The sequence below is a fragment of the Myodes glareolus genome, chromosome 19 (genome assembly GCF_982192425.1).
Source record: "Myodes glareolus chromosome 19, mMyoGla1.1, whole genome shotgun sequence".
Taxonomy (NCBI): domain Eukaryota; kingdom Metazoa; phylum Chordata; class Mammalia; order Rodentia; family Cricetidae; genus Myodes; species Myodes glareolus.
In genome coordinates, this window is record NC_142044.1 from 34,227,250 (window position 1) to 34,251,112 (window position 23,863).

The following is a 23,863-nucleotide window of genomic DNA, read 5'->3' on the forward strand; positions in this document are numbered from 1 at the left end:
GCTGCCTGCACAGAGCCTCTGAGCAATCAAGGCTAATGGGAGAGGTGGGGAAAAGTAAACATGCATGAAGTGGTTCAACTGTCACTTCCGTGTCCAATCTGAGCAGAAGCGGACACATCAAGAGTCCTGATCCCATGATCCCTGTTGGGGGACAAGGGACTCTGAGTGCAGGCTGCGTGATCTCTGCACTTGACTATGTGTCAGCAGCAATGCCCCCTGTCCACAGCTCAGTGTTCCACGGGGGATGGTAAAAGTCCACAGCTCCTATCCTGAGTGAGAACAGAGCTTCTGAAATAATCCCCTGTTCAACAACAGGAAAGAATATGCATTTCCAGACTTATAGGTGTTTGAGTACACCCTGCCATGGGGGAGGAGTGACCTACCGGTGCTCCTGAAGGTCCAGGTAGGCCTTGGTGGCCTCTTGGTCCAGGGGCTCCCTGAAAAGACAAGCAAATATGCATTAGTCACCATCCCTCTCTACCTGAACAGGTACACCACGGCCTTTCATTGACAAGGTCCTAAGCTCCCCAAGCTCCCAGAAGGTAACAAAGGCTTCTGACTCTCAGCTGGAAGTCAGCTGGACACATTGCTGAGAGAATGCCTGAGCCCAACCCCCCCCCCCCCCCATAGCTGTGGCTTTTCTTCTGCTACAGCTGAAATTCCAACATGGGAAAGACCTGTTTTCCATACCTGCTCTCCCTTCAGGCCCTCTCTGTGCACCTGAGAGACAAACAGGAGTTAGCAAAGGTGTCATCATGTTCTCAACGGTCATCAGACGCTCAGTTCCGTCCCAGCTGTCCACTCCGCGTGTCACAATGCAGTGGTTCACGATTCTTCTCCAATCGGATTCAGTGTTTGATATTGAATGCCCATTTTGATAAAGGTTTTAACAGCACACATTAAGCATACGTAAGAGTGGGTTTCATTATGGCCTTATTTAATGAACGTACATAGTATGTCCTGATTTCATCCCTCCCTCGACAACCACTAACTGCCTGTCAATCCCTTTCCAAGTTCTCTCAATCAGATGAGTTCTGCTTTATGCATAGAGGTCAGTACTCTGTGACCAAGTCCATGAGCTCATGAGTGCATGGGCCCCACCTTCAGTCACTCACCACAGAGCCTGGCACGCCAGGAGGTCCTGCAGGCCCCACATCTCCCTGCAGAGGAGAGAAAGTAGATCACCAGTTATGGCCGCCACATTCTTCTGTTGCCCTTTCTCAGGCCCTTGCTTATTCCAAACACCAAGAGGATCTTCTCTGTGCTCCATCACACACATCACCATCATGCCTGGACTCCCCCACCTCGAGTATTCTAGAAGCTCTGCATCCGATTCCCATCTCTACTCTCAAGCTCAGATGCTACTGGAGGACACGGGCCATTTCATTTCCTCTTTGTGCTCAGCTCATTCAGACCAGGGTCTCCGCAGCTGCTGTGTGAGGTGTGTCACATCTGTCTACTGTTCCAGAAGCAGCACCGGACCACCATTCTGGGGATACCAGATGCAGCAGGCTGTGCTGGAGACGGAAACCACAGGAATTTCTACCTTGGCAGTGGCCCTTGTGCCAAGTCCATGGTGTAGCACATGGTCAGCACTTATCTAACATCTATCAAAAGAGTACTTAAGAAAATGCTGGGAGGGTTCCCATTCATCTTCATTGACATTATACACAGCTGTGTTCCATGTCCTCTGCTCCTTCATGTATGGGCCACCTGGGCTATGTTGGCTCTGTTTACCAGGTTTTCCAGGGCATGAAGGACACCATAGTTTCATTGGAGACTTGTGCGTCAACTATGGTAATTCAAAACTCTTGATTCCATGACTCCCACACCAGATAGCTAAGGCAAGGTCACTGTCTTTAGCAGGAACACTTTTCTCTTCCCTTCAGCCCTGCTCAAGGAGTCCAAAGCATTACTGAGTAAGTGAGCAAACAAATGAAAGAGGCACCGAACAAAGATGGGAGCCTCCTAACTCTCAAGACGAAGTAGGAATAACTAGCAACTCTGGGCACGCTTGCCATTGTCTGCTGCATTTAGGAGCATGTCACCCCGACAAAGCACCTCTCCTATACACTCTCCCTTCAGGACTTCCCCCTGAGTCCAAAATCAATACAGATGCTTCTTTCTGCCCCACCCTACTGGATTATATCCCTGTCCCAACATAAAAAAACAGCATATTTGTGTACATCACCAAGTGCACTTCTAAAATCCCCAATTGCTCTTTGATCTGTTTTGCATGTGGATGTGTGGATGCATTTGTGTGTTTCCATGTGTGTGCATGAAGGTATGTGCAGGCACCTGTGTGTGTGTGCATGTGAGTGCAGGTATTTTCTTCAATCACTCCCCAGTGTATTTACTAAGGCAGGATTTCTAGCTGAACCCAGAGTTCATCATTGTGGTTAGCATACTTGTCCTAGGGATCCCCTTTCTCTGACTTCCTATCTAGCGCTAGGGTTGCCAGCAGAGCACCAACCACAACAGCCTATTTTTTGTTTTAAATGGGGCTGCAGAGTTTTATCCACTCAGTCCTATCTCCAGCACCTCGACTACTCTTCTCTATGTCAAAAGGCTTCCAGGAAACTTGCAACTTTATTAGAATGTCAAGTGACCCCCACATTGACATTCTAAGAAGGGTTGTGGCTTCCACCAGGTAATCTGTCATTTCTCCTTACTCAGGCCATGTACTCTGGAAAATAATATACACTATGAACATCGCTGTGAAGAAGTCTTGTAACCCCAAAGCACTGAGGACCTAGGTCCACCAATGACCACTTAAATTACTATGGGAGAAGATTCTACAGTCCCAGGGGACTTTTGACTTAACCACAGCCCACTACAGGAGAGACCCTGAGTGGGGACAACCCAGTCACATGTCTCTAGATTACTATTCTGAAATGCCATGAGACCTTGAATGACTGCAGCTAAGCTCCTGGGGGTTGGGGTTATTTGTTACATACAATAGATAACTATACACTGGAGATAGTGTACAATTTTCAACTTAACACAACATAAATGCTCTGAGATACCTAACAGTGCATCATTGGATGGTCATGAGGGTGGATTTAAATGTAGTTTTAATAAAGGAGGAAGGACTGCAGGAGCCAAAGGGGTCAGGTACACCACAAGAACACGACCCACAGAATCAACTAACCAGGGTTCACAGGGGCTCACAGAGACTTAAGCAACAGTCAGGGAGCCTGTATGTGTCTGAGCTAGGTCCTGTGCATATATGTGTGTGTGGTTTGCTGTTCTTGTGGGATTCCTAACAGCAGGTGTTGTCTCTGACTTTTTTTGCCTGTTTGGGGGACCCTTTTTTCTCCTACTGAGTTGCCTTGTATAGTCTTGGTATAAGGATATGGGCAAAGGATATGTGCCTAGTCTTATTGTAACTTGTTATGCCATGTTTGGTTGATATACCTGGAGGACCTGCCCTCTTCTGAAGGGTAAAAGAAGATATCTGGAGGAGGAAGGAGGTTAGGGGAAGGACTGGGAGGAGAAACTGTGGTCCACATGTAATATATGACAGAAGAATACACAGACAGACAGACAGATAGATAAGATAGATTTAATAAAATCTGTTGTGGAATCTTGGACAGATACCATTTTTGGTCTGCCGTCTCTTATCTGTAAAAAGAGGGAATTCAGAAGACGGTCCCTCTGGTTCCAATGGCTTTCTCAATGATTGTGAAATAGCAAAGATCTAGATGATCTTCTATTTTCACTCCCATAATGCGATGAGAGGCACCAGACCATCTGAGCCTGGCTGATTTATTAATTATCTCAATGAATGCCCCAAGTAATGTGATGCTCTGTGAGCCTGACCTTCCACCTTTGAATCTGCCATGAGAGGCAAAACTCAGCATTTCCCCAAGTAGGAAATAATAAACTAAATCTTCAAATACAACAGAAATACTCAAAATACAGACAACATATTCACTCACACACACAAACACATGCACACACACACACACACACACACACACACACACACACATACAACAGGCTTATGCAACAGACACCATTAGTTCTTACTGACTTGAACAAGTACCTTATTTTAAGATTTTAAGTCCCTGCAGGAAAGTATTAATGTCCTAATATTGGAATAACACAGCAATGCAAATCTCAGCTGTAAAATCGCCCAGCTGGGAAAAAACGTTAACTAACCTAGAAATGACCTTAAGGTTGCGCAAGAGAACAGCATTCTCCAGCCCTGTCCATTCCTGTCCCTCAGCACCTACCTTCTATCGACTGACTCACAGACTAATTTGCTGTGCACACTGCACAGCCCATGGGTTCCAAAAAGCCAGAACAAGCAGTAGGGATGAATCCTGGTCTCACTGCCTGTTGGAGTCTATTTTTGATGGGTACTTATTACAAACACACACACACACACACACACACACACACACACATACTCTTTTTGGTTTTTTGAGACAGGGTTTCTATGTGTAGCCCTATCTGTCTATCTGTCCTGGAACTTACACTGTAGACCAGGCTGGCCTTGAGTTTGCAAAGATCCACCTGCCTCTGCCTCCCAACGTCTGGGATTAAGACTTGGGCCACCACCGCTGGGCCACCCACAGGGCGGGTATTTATTCTTAAGGCAGAAAAACAATTCAAGTGCAACAGGCAGAACTGATTGGGAGTTCCTGACACCCAGTGAGCCTCCTCTGTGGTACACTCTCTTCCCAGAGCTCACTGTGCCCTTTCCCCAGGTTCTGGCTTCCTTACCTTCTCTCCCTGGGGTCCTGCCACACCAGGAGGTCCAGGTCTTCCCTGGTGGAAAGAAAGCAGAGATGGATTATGACCGGTCCCGGGATACACAGAAATGAGTGAAGAAGGGGATTTCTGGAAAGTGCATCTTGAACAGGGGCTTGGTTATCCTTAGGAGCCCAGGTTACCCAACTCTAGGCTTCCTAGCTTCCTTCCCTGCTAGGAAGCTCTTCCTCTGGAAATCTGAACCTTGTATACCCGCATTGCCATGTTTGGAATCATGTTGGCAATTGCAACTGGACACCACAGTCTGAGAAAACAGCACAAGGCCACCTTTTGCCTAAAGACAAGGATGCCAGAGAGAGAACTTCACAAAAGGCAAAAGCACAAACCACCCAGATCTGCCTGGCACCAGAAAACAGAGGGCAGAGTCTGATGAAGCCCTTTGGAAATGCTTAGAGGTCTTGGGCATGGGTGTCTCAAAATTAGAAAAGGGTAAGAGTCAGCCTAGACTTGGGCCAGGATTAGGAAACTGACGTGAAAACCTAAGGCCCAGGGAGGTAGCCTATGAGATGCCAAAGGCATAGAACTGCTGTTTTTCAGGTCCTCGCGGTGTAGTGCTTCCTAGTGAGAGAAGCCAGCATGAAAGAGCAAGCATGCTTACAAGGGACCGGAGGAGAGAACAGGGCCTGCCCTTCATGCGCCTGTGTTATGTTCCTTGGGAAATGAAATGAAAGGGCTTGAAGGAGAGCTGGACAAGCCATGGGCACCCACCAGGAGTGGACTGCAAGGAGAATTTATTGTAATCCATGGGAATGAGGCCATCTATGCCCAGCACTGTTCTCAGTGGAAGTCCGACTAAGTCAGCGGTCTCCAGTTTCCAGTTTATCCTTCCAAAGTCTAAGCTATCAGTGCACTTTCTCATGAATAATTGCTGTGTCTATGGTGGCACAGTCCAGACTACTTCATGGATTCCACAGTTCCATCTCTTCATCTATACCATTACATCCTATTATACACATTCCCATCTTCCACATCTGCATCAATGCATCCTGCTGCACCCAACTCATTCTTCTTGCTGAGCATTTGGGCTGCTTCTAATTGTTTCTTCTAGAGATGCGGTGTAGGCACTACTCCTGCATGCTTACCTCTGTGAGCATGCGCATCACCCATGGGCTTTACACTATGACCATATATCCTATTACTCAAGGTATTAAGGATGCAAGCCAGTGTGTTTGCTGGAATCCCTGTAGTGTTAACACTTGCAGAATCAACACAGGTGAGGTCTGGACCATGCACTACTGTTGCCCCCGCTGAGCAGGAAAGAAGCTGAGGTTAGTGCCAGGGTCCACTCATCCCTGTCACAAAGAACATGGCCCACCAACCCCAGCACCCACCTACCTGTGCTCCTGTCTCTCCAGGCTTTCCAGGGAATCCATCCAGGCCTCGCTCGCCCTGGCAAAAAAGGAAAATGCAGAAACAAAGAATGAATAGTCACATGGAAAGAGGTGGCTGGACACTCTATGGTCACTGTCACAGAAAGGAAGGGGAACCTAGGCCCTGAGTGTCAAGCATGCTCAATCCCACTCTCCAACAGACTCTTCCACATACAGGAGAGCTAAGCACATCACACAGAACATCTCTAAAATAGAAGTTATTGGGGTCAAAGGGCAGAGGGGAAAAACTTGAGAAACTATAATTCTGTTTCCCTGTGTAACCCAGGGGTACCACAGTCTCCTCATCACACAGATCTTTATGTGGGTAAAACATAGGTATGTGGTGTTCATAACATAATTGGTAAAATGGAAAGCACAGTGTGTGTATTGTCCACTTTGTTCAGCAAATATGACCATCCATCAGGCTCCCTGCTCTTGGAATAGACCTAAGAACTGGCCACTAGCTAAGAGCATGCCAGTATCCACCCATCTATCTAGTTCCCAACCCATCTGCCCACATTCATGATCAGTTGGTTTGACTCTCCTATTCGATGCAGTACCTTGGACAAGCATCCATTCTGTATTTTCTGAGAATAAGAAGCCCTCTCTCAAGACACTGATGAGTCAGTGAGATGTGCCAGCCTTCTCTCTGCCGCATCCCAGCCTGCTTTAGCTGAAGTCAATGGAAATCACTGTGTTCCAAATGAGTGAGCTGATGTCTATGTCCTGAGCTGGAGCCATTATCCAGAAGGGTTGCAATGGCTCAGGTGTGGGAGCAAGATATTCTACCAGGGTCATTCATGCCAATGAATAGGATGCTCTCTGGGTGCCTCTGCTGGCATGGGCTCCTTCTTTCTCATGGCTCAGTTTTGATTCATTCCTTGACCTCTTTGGCGCATTAGATGCCCTATTCTGCTCCAGGGTGCACTCATTTTCCTCTGCCTCATCTCTCCTAATTCAATTTGCATTTATTTTCCTATCTACAGGAAGACACAAGGCCTGGTGGTCCTCCACACTATTGTGTCCCCAGGCCCAGCCTAGAACCTCGTGACATAGCTCTAGGTAACATTATCTGAGTTTCAGAAACACATGGAAATTATTCTGAACTCTTCTGTTTCCCTGTGGCATTATTTTCCAAATTGTTCTCTGTTTCTTCCAATTTTTTTTGGTTCCATTTTCTTTTGTTTTGTTTCCTTAACATGGGTGCCTCCTTCCAGAAGCTGCTTTTGGACCTGTGAGAGATTGATGCCTGTCACGGAGGTGGCTGAGAGGATCAACTCTGTTGGTTGTAGCCTACCTCTGTGAATGCAGGCAGGTGAGGCTTCCTCTAGGAGAAGCCTGCCCTGCTCCTATTCCCTCTGGAAATTGCTGGCTAACTGGGGAATGCTACTCTCTGGGGATGGAGATGGGGCAAGCACTGATGCTTTTCCTGCGCATAGGAAGGCAATAAGGCAGGGCTGCCCAAGTGCTACCTGCCAGGTAATCAGGCACAGCTCTCCCAGCGCTCTCCTCCTGGGACCTACTGGCTTGAACTTGAGGGCTGTCCTAGCAGCTAGCTCTCTTACCATGAAACTTAGAACTTCCTTTCATCTGCACCCATGCAAAGGTAATCTCCACGGTGTTTTCTATCTTCTAGAAATTACTTTGTATGTCTTGAATGTTGATTTCTACTGGAAAGGAATATGTGGTGATTCTTTTAGAAGGCCCCCTCACTACAGGAGGCTCGGGCCATGGGGAGAAGTGATGTCTGTACGTCTTTTCTCTGCCCACAGGTTCCACGCCTGTTTGATACATCACCTCCTTTCTATCCCTTGGGATGCTGGCCAGCTTGAGCACAGGCACATGAGAAAACCAGGGTTCTGAGTTAAGAAGCTATGTGATCAAGTAGAGTATGTGGAGGTGGAAACAACTTTGGGGCATCTTGGCCTTTGCAAAATCCTCAGCCTATTTCCACTAGCCCAAGGCCTGTGCAGGGTCCTCAGGGCAACATGCCCTTTGGATGCCTAGGCTGAGTGAATTCTAAGAGTCTCTGTGTCCATGATTCATCACTCCTCTTCTCTAGCCAGGGTTAGGCCTGCGTCCAAAGCCATGGGGATGCAATCACATGGTGGAACCATGAAAAATAGCAGGAACTCCTGATTTCCCATGCAGAATGCTCTCCCTGCGAGATGTCACCTGGCACTTGGGCCCTCCCCAGAGTTCAGAGCTAAGGTGGGACTGATGACCAGGAATAAATCTACAAGTTCTGCCTCAAAGCAGAAGGCTCTGCCTATGCCTTGGCCCTCCATTTCTTGTGTCTTCACACCTGAAGCCCTAATTGAATAAAGTCCAGAGCCTAGAGATCTCCCAGATGTAGCTCAAACAGGGACAGAGCAAAGATAAAGCAGACCTGTCTGGACATCTGGACCGTGTCAGCTCAATAGTCTGCACCATGTCTCAACAACAGATGCACCAGGCAGCAAGTAGGAACGCAGACAGATGAGCATCCATCGGAGAGGAGCAGGAGCGCATGCGAGCCCAGATGAGGGGAGCAGGGAGGGGGCCGACAGAAGTGAGTGAAAGAAGACAGCCAGGCGGTGAGGCAGAGAGCAAGTCAAAGACAAGCAAGAAATGGGGGAGAACAGGGGCGGCAAGAAAGGGACAATGGCAAGAGAACTTGGGGTGGGGGGAGTCACAAAGAGAAACAGGAAGGTGGGACTCAAGAGACAGAGACACACAGAACACACACAGGTAGATAAGACATGGGGTGAGAGAAATGCAGGAAAAGAGACAAGGACAGGAGAGAGAGAAACAGCGTGGGGAGGTACAAGGACAGAACAGAGACTGAGACAGGAAGCCAGGCTAGATATAGGAAAGGGAGAGAGGGAGGAAAAAGGGAGGGATAGAAAGATAGACAAAATAGGAGCTATCAAGGTATCAAGGGACAGAAATAATGACAAACATATGAAGAAAAAAAACAGAAGCACAGAGAGAGAGAGAGAGAGAGAGAGGCAGACAGACAGACAGACAGACAGAGAGAAAGAAGGCTATGGAGAGCCTCATGGCAGACCCAAGTTCTCCTTCCCATTCTCCAATACTATGTGAACTCACGCGGAACACTAACTCCCTCTATGACTCTGTTTCCCCACCCATAAAAGGAGAGGAAGCGATTTCTCTGGTTCTGTGAAAATCAATGGTTCTAATATATCTGACATAATTCAAGACATAATGGCAGAATGGATACATGAAATGTCGGTTAAGGACAATGGAGATCCCACTGTGTGGAATGAGAGCACTAGAAGATAGGTCACCACACAGAAGGGAGACGCATGGGAGAACCAATCCATAATCAAAGCAGGGGAGGGGAGGAACCTGGAGCTCTGGGTTCTAATCCTGGGTCTGTCCCACAACTGTTTCCATCTCTAGACTTCGCTGCCTCCTTATGGTCAGATAATGAACCATGAAGATGAAATAATGCAGGGACCTCATGAAACCCCTAACTGGCATGCCCAACCTGCTGCCAGGGACCACAGGCAGGAGGGGAATTCTGAGTTTAGTCCAGCACAAAACTGCACACATAAACTGTTATGAAGGTCTTCACGGGCTTTTGTGCTTATTAATTTTTTTAACTGGCTCACCTCTTTCTTGAGTCTGAACTTTGTAGACAAAACTACAGTGGTGCAAGGCAGATAGGGGCAAACCTGTCAGGTCTCTTCTCCCCATATCCTTACTCAGTGGGAACGATGTTTGATCATCTGCTGAAGCGAGAACCAGCCCACTTGGGCATGATGTAAATGAACAATGAACTATCCCCATACGCAGTGAAGGAAACCCAGCCTCAAAAACCAGATGAAACAAGTTGTTTACGTGGTTTCCCAGAGATGTGATATTCCCAATCATAATCCATGGACCCTCAAGGAGTCCACTGGCCCCCATTCTCAATGTCTAATAGCAAAAGGTACAATTATTCTATTCGTAGCAGAATGGACTTGGCCATTCTGAGTCTTGGCTGACTCGGCTTAATGGCCCGACACATGTGCAATGCCCAACGACTAATGTAGTATGTAGCAGTCCTTCCAGAGGTACAGAGACCACCTGCTTGCTGTATTCTTACCACACCATCTCCACATCCACTGCCACTTGACCAAGGTATCACACTCCCCCAGCAGGGGACGTTGTACCCTCATCCTGAAGTCTAAGGAGAAGCTCAGTCTCCATGAAGCAGGAGGATGGGGGTCCTGAGAACTAAGAGTTGTATACTCTGTCCACACCCTTTAGGCACCTTTAAGCCAATCATACCTCTCCCAGGGAACCCTGTCCCCCTCTAGGTTCTAAGAGTAACCATGTTCTAAAAGTAACCCAACCTAGAGATCCTTGAGGGCAAACTCTGAGAGTTCTTCAGCAGCTGACACCTGAGATCTCAAGATTCTGGGTAGTTTTCCCATAAATGTTGACCCAGTGAACCAAGGGACGCACTTCTATATGTCTGCTGTACCAGGGATGCCCACAGAGGAGAAACACTTGCTACAAGTGAGACCCAGCAGTTAGCGTGTCAACTCTAAAGACCAAAGTCCTTGGGGAGTGGGTGACTGACCGATGATAACTTCATCAGAGTATCAGGTTGAAAATACAAAACACAGGAGTACCTCCCCTCCCCTGACAGACCTTGGTTTCAGTCCCATAAAACCACCAGACCCCTCAAACATGTAAGGGAGCACATCTCGTACATGTCAGTTCCTGGGTTTTCTTTCATGATTCTTTTGACCTCAGAGTCATTTCCTGAGAAAGAGAGGGTTACACCTGGAGGGTAAACTAGGGCTTGAGGGCTGAGAACTTAAAACCTCATCCAAGGTCTCAGGCTCACAGCTACCACCCGAGGCACATCCAGGTTACCTGGCTCCAACGCTGGGACACTTGTCATCTCACTACGTCTACCTCATCCTGAGCTGTCCTGCCAGTGCAGAACACCTGCAGCATCTCAGGCGCTCAGTGTTGACAGTCACCCACCGCGGTCTGGACATGGCCTTCCAGGAGGCACCAGGGCTCACTCACAACACGCGGTCATCGGTACCGTTAGCGGGTTTCTTCCTCTCTGCACCTTGATAGAGAGATCTTACACTTTGCTACCCATGCCATAGCCAGCAACCTGAACAATCCACATGGCTTTCTCGGTCCCTCAAACACAGGGGCCTCCTTGTCCTACAGAGACTTCAGTTGTATCCCTCAAACTCCTGACAAACTCTGAAGGAAGGTCTCTTTCCCAGTTAGGGGGACCACACCACAGTGACAGAGGGGAGGAGGATTCTCAGACACTGCATGCTGAGATGAGGCCCAGCAGCTGGAAGGACCTGTCTCAGGAGCAGATGGAAACTTCCTGCTGATGTAAGAAATCCAAGCGGGTCCTAAGAACCTAAGCTATTTTAAGTGCACATCAGCCAAAGAATTGGAGAGGGGCCCAATTCAACATGATGACCAGTTAGGAAAATGGATATTTGGAGAAAAACCCAGCTAGTCCCAAGCTACCCTGCTTAGCAGCCAGAGTGGCAGAAGCCGTGGCATCCTTAGTTTCAGATGATACTACTGGAGACATAGAAGACTCTAAAGCTCGTCCAGGAAACTCCTCCAGCTGATGAACATGTGTGGTAAAGTGGACGATATAAGAATAACACACAAACGGTAAAAGCCTAGGGCTTGAGGGAGAACTCAGCAGTTAAGGATGCCGGCTGCTCTTGCAGAGGAACCCAAGTTGTTTCCCAGCACCTACCTGACAGTTCACAAGCTTCTGTAACTCCAGTTCAAAGAACTGGAACTCTTTTCTGAATCCTATGGGCACTGCACATGCACACATACAAATAAGCAGGCACGCATGAAGTAAAAATAAATCTTTCTAAATGTCCCTAGCCTTCCTACCGCAAAGACAAAGAGGGATTATAGGACACAGACCAGCACACCTTATGTGACTGTGTGAAATGAACTAAGTACACATAAGGAAGTCTACAGGATTCTATAAGCATCTAGGCTGTGGATACACCAGAATGGGGAGACTGGAAAGTAATTTTCACTACGGTCCAAGTGGAATGAAATAAAGCTAAATTACTTAATGAAAACACCCCACCCAGGACTGATGAAACATGTGCTATAGGAAAAGATAATGGGGTGCAGCTTGCCAGGGGGTGAGGACCCGCCTGAGGGCAGGGGACAAGTTCCAGCTCTAAGAAGAACTAGACCTTATCCAAGTCATAAGAAGCTAAGTATGGACTAGGGAAGAGGGCTGTGAGAGGGAGGGGGCAGGGTCTGTAGCCCTTGGCTTCCGGAGGGATGTTGAACATATATGGCATTACACAGATCGAAGGAGCAAATGAACACCAAGAAATTATATAAGGTTCCATGTAAGATGTAAGTCCCTGACACCAACTCCTTCTGAGTCTTCCAAGCTCCAATCCACGGAACTTTGGCTTGGAAAGTTTTACCTCTTCCTGGGCAAGAAGGCCAGAGCACCAAACTTTTGCCTGTCTGTGCAGATTGTTTCCATTGCACAAAATGAGCTAGCACATGCACACCTGGCACACACATGTGCACATACACACACACACACACACACACACACACACACACAGAGTGAAGAGCCCCCAGCATTCTCTCTCTTTTCTGTGGAAGAGGCATTAATTGGCCAGTATGGACTCTAAATACCTTTTCTCCTGGAGTCCCCCTTACACCTCGTTCTCCTTGGAGACCCTGGGGGAAAAAAAGCAATGACACACCTCATAACGTGGCCTCCCAGTGCTCAGCCTCTGGAGGTCCCCAGAAAAATTTCAACTCACACCCATGTCCATGACAAGGTGGTAGAGAAGGTCCTGTGTCACCCAACTACAATTACCAGGAAGCCTGAATTCCTGCCTCAACCTGGACCTTGAACCCACACACTTCCAGATGTGATCCTGGGATTGTTTTCCTGGTCCTATCCTCAAGCTATGGAACCCAGATCACCTGACAAAGGGAAGACCATTGAGTCAGCCCACAACCACCTGGAGCCTACAGTTCCATCATGATCAAGGGGCTCCAACAAGGACCTAGAAGCTCTAGCCCCCTTTATAAGCCTCTGCTGTACCTACGCCAGGGATAAAGCAGAGCCCTGTACCCCCTCCTACTTTCCTCTAGAGCAGCACCAAGACCCTGTGCTATGAACCCCCACCCTTCTATGGTCCCTCTCTTTTTTTATGGAGGAGATCCTCATTATGCAGAAAATGTGTGAAGTCTAGCACTTCCTGTACTGATACTGATTCCAGGACAATGCCACATCTTTGACCTACAGAAGAGCGTAAGGACCAAAGCCTTGAGATGCTCATTTAAGGAAAAGGGATCTGCAGAACTGATCACCCAGGTCTAAAGGATGAGAGGACACAACAGCATCCTAGTTGCATGGAACCACTGTGGCCATGCATGCTGACACCAGAGGGTCTTGGATATCTACACGGCAATGAAGCTGTTTTGATAAAATTTTTACACTTTCTTTAATTTGCAGATAATCTCAAATTTCTTTCACTGAGACTCAACAATAATGGTTTAATGACCAAGAAGCTACGTGTGCCTCTTTTACATGATTCACCTCTTTAAACCAAGGACACAACTGTCCAGCATCTAGCTCTAATGTGGGGGCTGGGGATTCTCTAGACTCCACCTTCCTTCTGGAGTAGATGACTGTGCACTGTGCATGTGGGTGGAAATGGCTTACACCAAGTGTCATTCTCCCAGGCTCTGCCCTGCTTCGTTAGGAAAGGGGCCCCAGGAATGTGCATTTAAGCTTGTTCCCCTGGTGACTCATGAGCCCCAAAGCATTTAGGAATTTCTACTCCAAGAGAAACTAAATTGTCCTTAACATCCAACCAGCAAGAGATAACTGTATAGACTGAGGTGAAAGGCAGGCTGGAGAGTCAGCTGCTGACAGCTGCAGAAAGGGACAGAGCCACCTCCCAGCCCCACCATTCACTTACCGGAGCTCCAATGTGTCCAGACGGTCCTGGCAGTCCAGGGGGTCCCTGAGGGCCCTGCAGAAGAGTCCACAAAAGAAGGATGGAATGGAAAAAAGGGCAAGTGCTTCTCAGCCAACGTTCTTTTTAGAAGGACACACTGCTTCTTATGTCACGTGTGCTACCCACACTGCCTGTACCGTGGTGACTGGTAGGCACACCCTGCCCTCATGCCCTGTCAGAACACCCACGGCTCTTTCTCCCACCTGATGCCTGCCAAAGCCACAATCACAGGAAGGCATGCGGAACTTCAAGGAAAGGCCAATGGTATGGCCTCTGGGCCATCGGGAGCCTACAGGTAACAGTCCCACTGTCATCTGCCCCAGGTCCCTCAGCCTTCTCCATGGTCTGACCCAGACAGGCGGGTGACTTCTGACTCTGTGCAGCTGACTGCTGTAGCTGAAGATTTCAGGGAGCCACATGGTGTGTGCAGCCTGGGCAAGTCCCGTGAAGGGATCTACCAGAATTCTGAGCACAACCTGGTTAAGCAGAAACTCCCGCCATCTGAGAACAACACATTCGTACGTTTCTATGAAAAATCACTAGAATAAAAAAATTAGGCATTTCTTCTGTCAAAGCTATCCCAACTTTTATAAACTACCCTACAGCAACAGAAACGTAGTACACATACACATACCACTCCCACACTCTGCCTCCACACGTACACCATACCCCCACACATATGCCATACACATCACACACACACACACACACACACACACACACACACACACACACCTACATGCTTTAGTGTTTCAATGATTTTAGTTGAAAACAAAGGAAAATTAAAAAGTAAGCCTGGAGCCATCAGTACGTAAATGCTATGCACATTATAACGGCATCCAAATCACTGGCTGTCAGGCACCAACTGAAGAGGAGGATCTAGTTCTATCTGGATTGGCATGGAAAGTCTCTACTGCTATAGAGAATAATACATTTTTCAACCGTATGGCCAGTTTCTGTAAGAATGCATGAGGAATTATACATGTGTAGACATATATCTATATGTATAAAGTTACACGAGAAAGAGGCAGAAACCGATCCAAGCACCTCATCAATAGCTAAAGCAGCTGGTTTGCACCCCTGAGAACTGTCTGGACCCTGAGAACATAAGCAGCTTCCAGCAATACTTACCCGCATGCCCACCTCTCCAGGCAGTCCCGGCTCTCCCAGCTCTCCTGGTTCCCCCTGAGCAAAATCGTCACAAGGTCATAGTCAGCACGATGCAGGCCCCAGGCACCCCCAAAGTGGCTGCCAGATGCCTGGGGTGTCCATTCCCCACAGCCCAGAACTCATCACAAGTGAGACAACCACAGTGATGAAGAACTCAAGTGGTAAAAACAGAGCTTACCCTCACGCCTTTACTGCCATCTCTGCCGGGTGGCCCGGGTGGGCCCATGGATCCCTAAAAGGAGAGAAAGAGAACACCCATTGGCATAGGATAAAGACAGCAGTGGGGCAGTGGAGAAAGCATCAGACAGGAGGAGGGGCTGGAAAACGATGAGCATTCCTGTAGCCTCAAATATGCTCTGTTGACCACAGTTCTCCATGCCATCTTTGCCTGTATGAAGAGACAGCAGTGCCACAGAGCTCGGTGGGAGGTGGGCAAAAGCTCCTGGGAACCTGGAGAATAAACCTCAGTCATATACAGAGTGCACAAAGGAGTTTTCTGGGAAACAGTGGCTATGGTCAGACTACTGTGGCCTTCTTTTCTTTTACCATGGACTCAGAAGAGTTTGAGGGTCAATCACACGCATAGAACAAAAAGAGGAAGCTAATAGTATTTGGTCAGCAACTCCTATCTATCCGGGGTTTGGGGAAAGGAGAGACATTCCATTGGTCTCCAGGTCCATTTGTCCATCCTTACCCGAGTATAACGAGGCACATGTCTAACTGGGGAAGTTTCCCAAGAGGAAAAAAGTTGCTCTGAGCGAACAAGGGTTTCTGTGGTCAGTCATTTTCTAGGACACAGGGGTCTCTATGGGATCTTTTTGGATCAGACTGTCACAACCATCTTCCCTGGGGAATGCCACCATGGCAAGGTGTCCATGGCTTCCATTTATCCATCAGCAAACTGGGAAGAAATCACCTTGTTTGGTTCTCCCGGGATAGGAAGGGCTAATCATTCCAGGTAGAGCTGAGTCCTGAAGAGACTGAACTTTGACTGGGTGCAAATAATTACTGTCATAACTAGGTCTGTCAGAGAAGAGTCAACAGCGATATTAGAGTCAAAACAATTCCGATTTGTTAAAGAAACAACACAGGTGCTGCCGCCCTGGGTCCGTCATTATTACATGTTTACCACCCTGGGTTCATCGTTATTACATGTTTACCACCCTGGGTTCATCGTTATTGCGTGTTTACCACGAGCCTGGCACTAGGCGGTCTGGGGTCACCTCTGAGTGGAACTCATCCCCACAATCTACATTTACCCGCACTTCACTTAGCTCTCAAAATGAAAGCACAGGAAGGTGAAGCACTTCACCCAAAGCCACAGTTTTTACGGTAGAAAGCTTGACTTGGAGCCCCAGAGAATGCCTCTTCACTCTGCTACTGCATCTGGACACATCGGTCCAGTGATGTTTCACCATCCTACATAAAGACCAAACACTGCCATCACAGAGCATAGAGTGGTCTCTCGGCCCACCCGGAGGCCCACATGGCGAGAGGAGACAGGTTGGGGGAGTTAATGCCTGAATAAGCCATCACTGTTCCCCTCTCCAGGGACCATGCTCTCCTCCTTCAGCCTCAGCAAAACCCACTGCGCTAGAAATAGTGCAGTCTCTTGACATCATGGGAGCTAGAACATCAATCAGCACAGGTCCATGAGGCTGAAACGGAGGCCACATATAGGGAAAGATAAAACCCCATATGATCTACCTCTCTCCGAGGCGCATGTGTCAGATCCCTTCCTTCACTGCTTATCCATCAGAAGTACCCCAGCCTCCTTAACTTCATATCCCTCTATCCTAAAAAGTTAAGCCCAAAGGTCTCCAAAAGAGAAACATCATAAAGGGCAAGCACCTCCTCTGAGGAATCCTCCGCCCCCTGCAGAAAGCTTCCCTCAGAACGAGGTCTATCTAATCACTGAGGGCAGACTTCTCCCGATACACTGGTTACCCACTTGAAACAGCGTGTTCTTTGAAAGGCCTGTCTGTCTTCTGGCTCCTATAGGTTTGGATATCCTGCAGCTGAAGGCAGGCAAGTGGTATCAGAGGGGCTCCTGCTTTGGAAATGAAAGTGAGGGCACATCAGGGCACAATTGGCCCACAGGAGGGTCAAATAAAGGGAGTCATGGGTGTGAGCTGTGACACCTCCCAAGAGAACCCCGGAGAGTTCCGGAACCTTTGCCTGTCCCCACAGTTATCTCTTTTGTAGCCTTCTGGTTCTGTCGCAGGGAAACCCAAGGAAGGCCCTGGAGTCTGGCCCAGACATGATCTGGGAACTCTGAGACGGGAAACAAGAGGGCATGGCACCAGTTCCTGACAAGACACCAGGGCTCTGCAGATGCTCTCTGAACCTCAGCCCTTTGGCTTTTAAGGGAAGGTTGGGATGGACCCTTGTTCCAAAATGAATCTTGGCCATATGGTCCACCCGAGCATGGTGAACAGCCCCGAGTAGAGGAAAGAGAATGGTCTCAAGAGCTGGCACGCTGAAGCTTTAAGGTCTCCCACATCTCTCAGTCGTGACGGCCTAAGGCAGGCTAGGGACAGGTCTAGAGTATGTATGTACATAGATACAGCATGCATCTTTGAGGACTCTACACCTCACGTGAGAAGCTGGCCTGTCCAAGACCGTGGACAACTTGGCAGCTCAGTTTTAGATGACTAACAGAAGTGATCCCGTAATGATTTAATACAAGCGTGGGTTGCTGCTTTTTGTATAATTAATACTGGAGGATTATTTTCTAAGTCAGAGCATATAACAACTCCCCCCACTTTCCTCTCCTCTCTCACTCAAATATAAATGCATGTTATAAATTTTTCTTTTTTTCAAATTAAAATCATTTTTACTTTTGCCTTTCCTCTAGCCAACCTGTCCCATGTATGCCACTTCACTCTCCTTGATCTTACTCAAATTTATGGCCTCTGTTTCTTTGTTACATGAATGAGTGTATATGTATTTGTGTGTATGTGTTCCTACCACCTACCCAATCTGTACAATTATATATATATATATATATATATATATGAATGAATGAATGATTTCAGGACTGACCAATTAGAATACTTATCTCTGAGTAAGACGATTTTTCCCACTCTTGCCTGTGGCTCTTTATTTAGGGTTGGACCCCTGCACAAGATTTCTTCCTTTTCTCCCTTCCATGTTAGCACGTGTAGTAGTACTGTCTTTGTTGAGACCTTGCTTAGGCAGCCACGTTGATCAGACTTCGTGTGTTCAGCTTCTCTGACATGTCTAGAAGATGTCATCTCATGGTAAACTCTCTATGCTTTTGGCTCTTAGAATCTTTCCATCCTCTCTTCCTCAGCAATCCCTTGAACCTTAGGAGCAGAGGTTGTGTTGTAGATGTATCCTTTGGCACTGGGTGCCACTAAATGCCTCTGCGTTTGATCAGTTTACTGCAATGGTCTCTGTCAGGCTAGACTCTGGTGCAGGTTGTGCTGGCTTTGGCTGGGCTGAGAGGTTGGACGTGATGTGGGAGAAGCCTGTAGGTTGGGAGGGGCAAGGTTGTATTCTGTTTTTATCATTCAGATAACGAAGTCAGAAAACTGACCTGGCATGAGCAGTTTCCACCCTGAGATTGTCATGACATCCAAATTCTCCATTACACGGAGAGTCAAACTGGCCCAAATATATCTTACATGTTCTAGGGTCCCCTAATCCCACACCACAGAGTACTTACTGCCTTCCCACCACAGTATGCCTTCTGAAATGTTCCCCAGATTCACCTCCAGGTACCGTGAGGGTCTTTAAGAAAAAGTCACAATCTGCAGCAGCCTGTTTCTATCCCACTGAACTTCTCTCAGCTCCAGTTTCATTATTTGTAAGATGCATTTTATGCTGCATTCAGATGTGAAAATGAAATGAGTGTGCACATATCTTATATAATCAAATTATTATAGAAGTTAAGGTATAGCTCAGTGGTAAAGCACTTGCCTGACATGTGAAAGTGCTTGGGCCTGGTCACCAGCATCACAAGATCTATCTATCTATCTATCTATCTATCTATCTATCTATCTATCTATCCATCCATCCATCTATCTATCTATCTCCCACCCATCTATCACCTATCTATCTATCTATCTATCTATCTATCTATCTATCTATCTATCACCCATCCATCTATCACCTATCTATCACCCATCCATCACCTATCTATCTATCTATCTATCCATCCATCCATCTATCTATCTATCTCTATCTATCATCTATCACCTATCACCCATCCATATATCACCTATCAATCTATCAATCTATCTATCTGTCTATCTATTTATCTATCTATCTATCTATCTATCTATCTATCTATCTATCTATCTATCTATCTATCACCCATCCATCTATCACCTATCTATCTATCACCCATCCATCACCTATCTATCTATCTATCTATCTATCTATCTATCTATCTATCTATCTATCTATCACCTATCTATCTATCACCCATCCATCTATCACCTATCTATCTATCTATCTATCTATCTATCTATCTATCTATCTATCTATCTATCATCTGTCTATCCATCTATCTATCTATCTCCCATCCATCACCTATCACCCATCCATTTGTCTATCATCTATCTATCTATCTATCTATCTATCTATCTATCTATCTATCACCCATCCATCTATTATCTATCTATCTATCTATCTATCTATCTATCTATCTATCTATCATCTATCTATCCACCCTGTTAAAAACTAACAATACGCCCTCCCCACACTTAACAAGCTGACACTCTAAGATTGGGAAGGCAAGAGGACTGAGAGAGATAGTCTGGGTGATACATTGAGATCCTGTTGCAAAAATTAAAAAAAATTATACCCTCCACAACCACAAAGTTAGCCAGTAAAGAGTAGATAGCCACCCTGAAATTCATAAGGTCAGCATAGGAAGATGCTCAAAGGGAATTTGCTGAATGTCCACAATGAAGTGTCAAAAGATAAGTCAGAGAAGGCAGGTAGGAAAAGAAAAGAAGAGAGAGGTCTGAACTTCCATGTACCCTTTGTGGTTGTTACCTTAGCAGAGAAACATTTATTTCCTCTTAAAGTCTGAATATCTGTGTCCTGAAACCTATTGCACACAATAGGGATTGCAGTGCTATCCTGGGTCAAAATCCTTAGAAAATGGGATTAGCAGCCTCACAAAAGAGGCTCAGGGGAGTTTATTGTTCTTTTCTGCCATGTCAGGGCAGAGCCATAAGCTGCCATTTATAAAGCACACATCCTTTGGCTGACACGAACAGCAGGCATTGCCATCTCAGACTTCAGAGTCTTTAAACAGTGACCAACTCATTTCTGCTGTGTAAGAGTTAGCTACTTAAGGTTGAAAGATGCTGTGAGAGGGAGAATCACCTTTTTCTGAAGTGCAGCCATTGGGAGGTCCCCTATGCCCCAGTGGATGATGCCACATCTACAAGCATATGGGTAGCACTAATCGGACTCTGTGGGCTAAAATGAAATGAAATGAAATGAATTAATGTGGCAAGGAGATGTGATAGGTTTCTAGGAGGAGCAGATATGATCTACATACACTATATACATGTATAAAATTTTCAAAGAGTAAATTAAAATTTATTCCATCCCTGGTCTTTGGTTGTAGCATCAGTATTAAGCTAAAATATATTTCCTCCTATGTCTTGACTTCATCGACTGCAGATGGCATGATACAAGGAGGAATCCTGCGTCTAGCCCAAGGGTGGCCAGGAAATGCTTTCAAAGACAGGAAACTTCAAACCAAGCATGGTGGTGCTGTCATTTTGAGTGGCTTTCTAAGCCTTTGCATTTCAGTTATGAAAGAGAAATCATTACTTGGTCAGTTAGAGAAATTTCAAATAGGTACTGCACATCCATCCATTACAAGAAGACAACCAAGCCTGCTGGGAGGGGTATATTCCATGCCTGAAATTCTGACTCAAAATTGTAGTTTTGATTCCAAGTTCAGACTCTTGACTCCTCTGCCCCATGTGACTGTCTCCAGGACTCCATTGGGAGTAACACAAGACAACATCTAGCAGGACATTACTCATACACTGACGCCCTCTTGACAGTAACCAGAGCCTTGGGGGGGTTCCATACTTTATTAGCCAGATGTAATTACTGGACTGCAGATGTCTCTTGCTCGCCTGAAGAGATGACGCCATGGCTCATTTCTAAATGTCCTCAGCTGGAGAAACTGTACCAATGTGATTCTTCATCTATTTGGCAGCAAGCATGACAAGCCAACCCTCCGAAGAAAGTATTAGGAATGTTCTAGACAGTGACCCTCAAAGTGAGAGGATCCTGGACTGGCACTAGAAGCACTGCCTGGAACCTTTTTAGGCAGACATGTTCCCTCATCCATAGCAGTCTTAATGAATGAGACACTCCAGGATCTAGCTAGTCGATTTAATAGATCTTCCAGGTTGTTCATTTGCTGGCTCAAATGTGAGAACCACTTCTGAGCACAGACAAATTCAGACTATGGACTCAGGCAACATGATATCAAATCCAACCATGACCACATATGTTGATAAAGCCACCCGATCCCAGATCTACTATAAGATGAGGACAAGGATGTCCAGCTCAAAAGCTAAGCGAAACAGCAGTGCCAGACTCTTGAGGGGTAGTAGTGCTTGTAAACTTTTGGTGCTGCTATTGACCCTAAGATGCCATGTGAATTATTTTAGGTGAACTGGAGAAAGGACTGGACCTCAACACTGGCACCTGTGAGATACTGTCAGTGAATACTCCCTCAGATGCCTATGGTCTTAGAACTCCTCCTTGGGGGAAGAGCACAGGGGAGTTCTGACATTCTGCAGCTGCCAACCCCTGGGGATAAGAAATTATTTGTGATGAGGGTGCAAAAGATGCCATTTGGTATTAAAAACAGAATACTGCTGGTGTAAGAGTAATTATACATAATGCATAAGTTCTTTTCACAAATGTAAGTCATTTATTTTAGTTATTAGTTCATTGAATCCTTGCAAAAACCCATATGGTTCTAGTATTATTATATTTGCCAAGTCACAGACGAGAAAAGCCATGATTTCAGAGATGAAGTCATGATGAAGTCATGATCCTTTGCAAAACAGCTGCTAAGTGGCTGAGCTAAGGTCTGGACCCAATAAACCAGCACCTAAATGCCTCCCACTTAGCCTTGCCTGATACTGTCTAGCAATCCAACATTAACCTCACCCATTTAGGGTCTCAACCTCTCATTTGAAGTGCTTGGCCTTGAGATTTAGCAAGGATCTGTGTGTTAGATGAAGGGAGGGGGAAAACTGATGGCTTCTCCTGTTCCATTTCAGCCCTGGACTCTGAGACTCTTAAAAAACCAAATCTCTTCCTAGGTGCCATTCAGCACCACAGACAGTTCCTAAAGCACTTTTGGTGATTTCAGTATTTGCCCTCAGCCTCCAAGGATATGTGAAGGCATACAAACAAAGACACTAACTTCCTCCTAAATCCTTTCATTTTTGTCAAAGCAGGAGAAACTCAGCCATAGTCCCCCAACTCAATAACCACATAATTCACATTAACACGGAAGCACAAGCAAGGAGCAAGGAGCAAGGAACGGATGACACCAACGAGCAAAAGTTCAAAGTTGTATATGCATAAACACAAATTTCATTTCTAGCTTTCTACTCAAAAGCTCTATAATGAAATTGTTATATAAAACAAGCTGATTTACATACAGAACAGTTTTGAGGGTCAAGAACTCCTAGATACAGCATTTCTTTCAGAAAAGGACAGAATGACTGTGCATGTATCAGAGACCACCCAGCCTCCGAACAGTCACCGACTTGCTTGATGATCTTGGACACAATTCAGTCTTCTTCAGAATGTTTGAAAACTAAAGACTGGATTGTGTTAAAAGGCTAATCAAGGGCTGATGTCATGAGTTTGACCATCACATTCTACCGTGTCATCAGACAAAGTCCAATCCACACTCTAGACAAAACCATCACCATTGGTCAACTGACCTGCATAACTGTTATAGCTAACAACACCTTCTGCTTCCAGAAAGAAACAGAAAATTAAAGGTATACCATTATTCCTTGCTACATCCTATGATTCTCCCTTCCCAGACACCCCTTGTCTCCACCCAAATGGAGAACTTAGAAACAACAGTAAACTGTTTCAAACAATCTAGCATGCTGCAGATCCAAGGCCAAGACATGAGTAGATTCCCTGTCTGGTGAGGTTCACCTATTGGTTCCTGGAGGAGTTTCTTGTTAGGCATGTATATGACAGAGGGGTAAGAGGGTCTCCCTTGGAGCCCTCTCATAACGACACTGATTCTACTCATAAAGTTTCTAATCTTACAACTTTATCACATTTCAAATACCCAACTTCTAATACTATTGCTGGCAGATGGATATTTGGAAGTGTAAGGTTTTGAGTTTGAGGAAGCACATATTCAAATATAATGTCTCTGGATGATTTTAGAAACTCATCTCTGGCCACTGTTCTAGAAGGGAGGCACCCGGATCATCCACACGTGGCAGGGCTCTGTTTTCATGTCCCACCCCACTCTGCAGTCTT

At 46.4% G+C, this 23,863-nt stretch overlaps 1 protein-coding gene across 1 annotated transcript in view; it reads right to left on the reverse strand.

The window, feature by feature from the left end:
- Col22a1 (collagen type XXII alpha 1 chain) overlaps positions 1 to 23,863 on the reverse strand; it is a 245,719-nt gene that overhangs the window by 141,796 nt on the left and 80,060 nt on the right. Inside the window, exons 13-21 of the mRNA XM_087898834.1 lie at positions 15,507 to 15,560; positions 15,290 to 15,343; positions 14,120 to 14,173; positions 12,819 to 12,863; positions 6,115 to 6,168; positions 4,732 to 4,776; positions 1,116 to 1,160; positions 691 to 720; positions 384 to 437 (exon numbers count right to left, since the gene is read on the reverse strand). Of these exons, the coding sequence (XP_087754960.1) occupies positions 384 to 437; positions 691 to 720; positions 1,116 to 1,160; positions 4,732 to 4,776; positions 6,115 to 6,168; positions 12,819 to 12,863; positions 14,120 to 14,173; positions 15,290 to 15,343; positions 15,507 to 15,560 (435 nt within the window). The remainder of the gene's footprint in view (positions 1 to 383; positions 438 to 690; positions 721 to 1,115; positions 1,161 to 4,731; positions 4,777 to 6,114; positions 6,169 to 12,818; positions 12,864 to 14,119; positions 14,174 to 15,289; positions 15,344 to 15,506; positions 15,561 to 23,863) is intronic.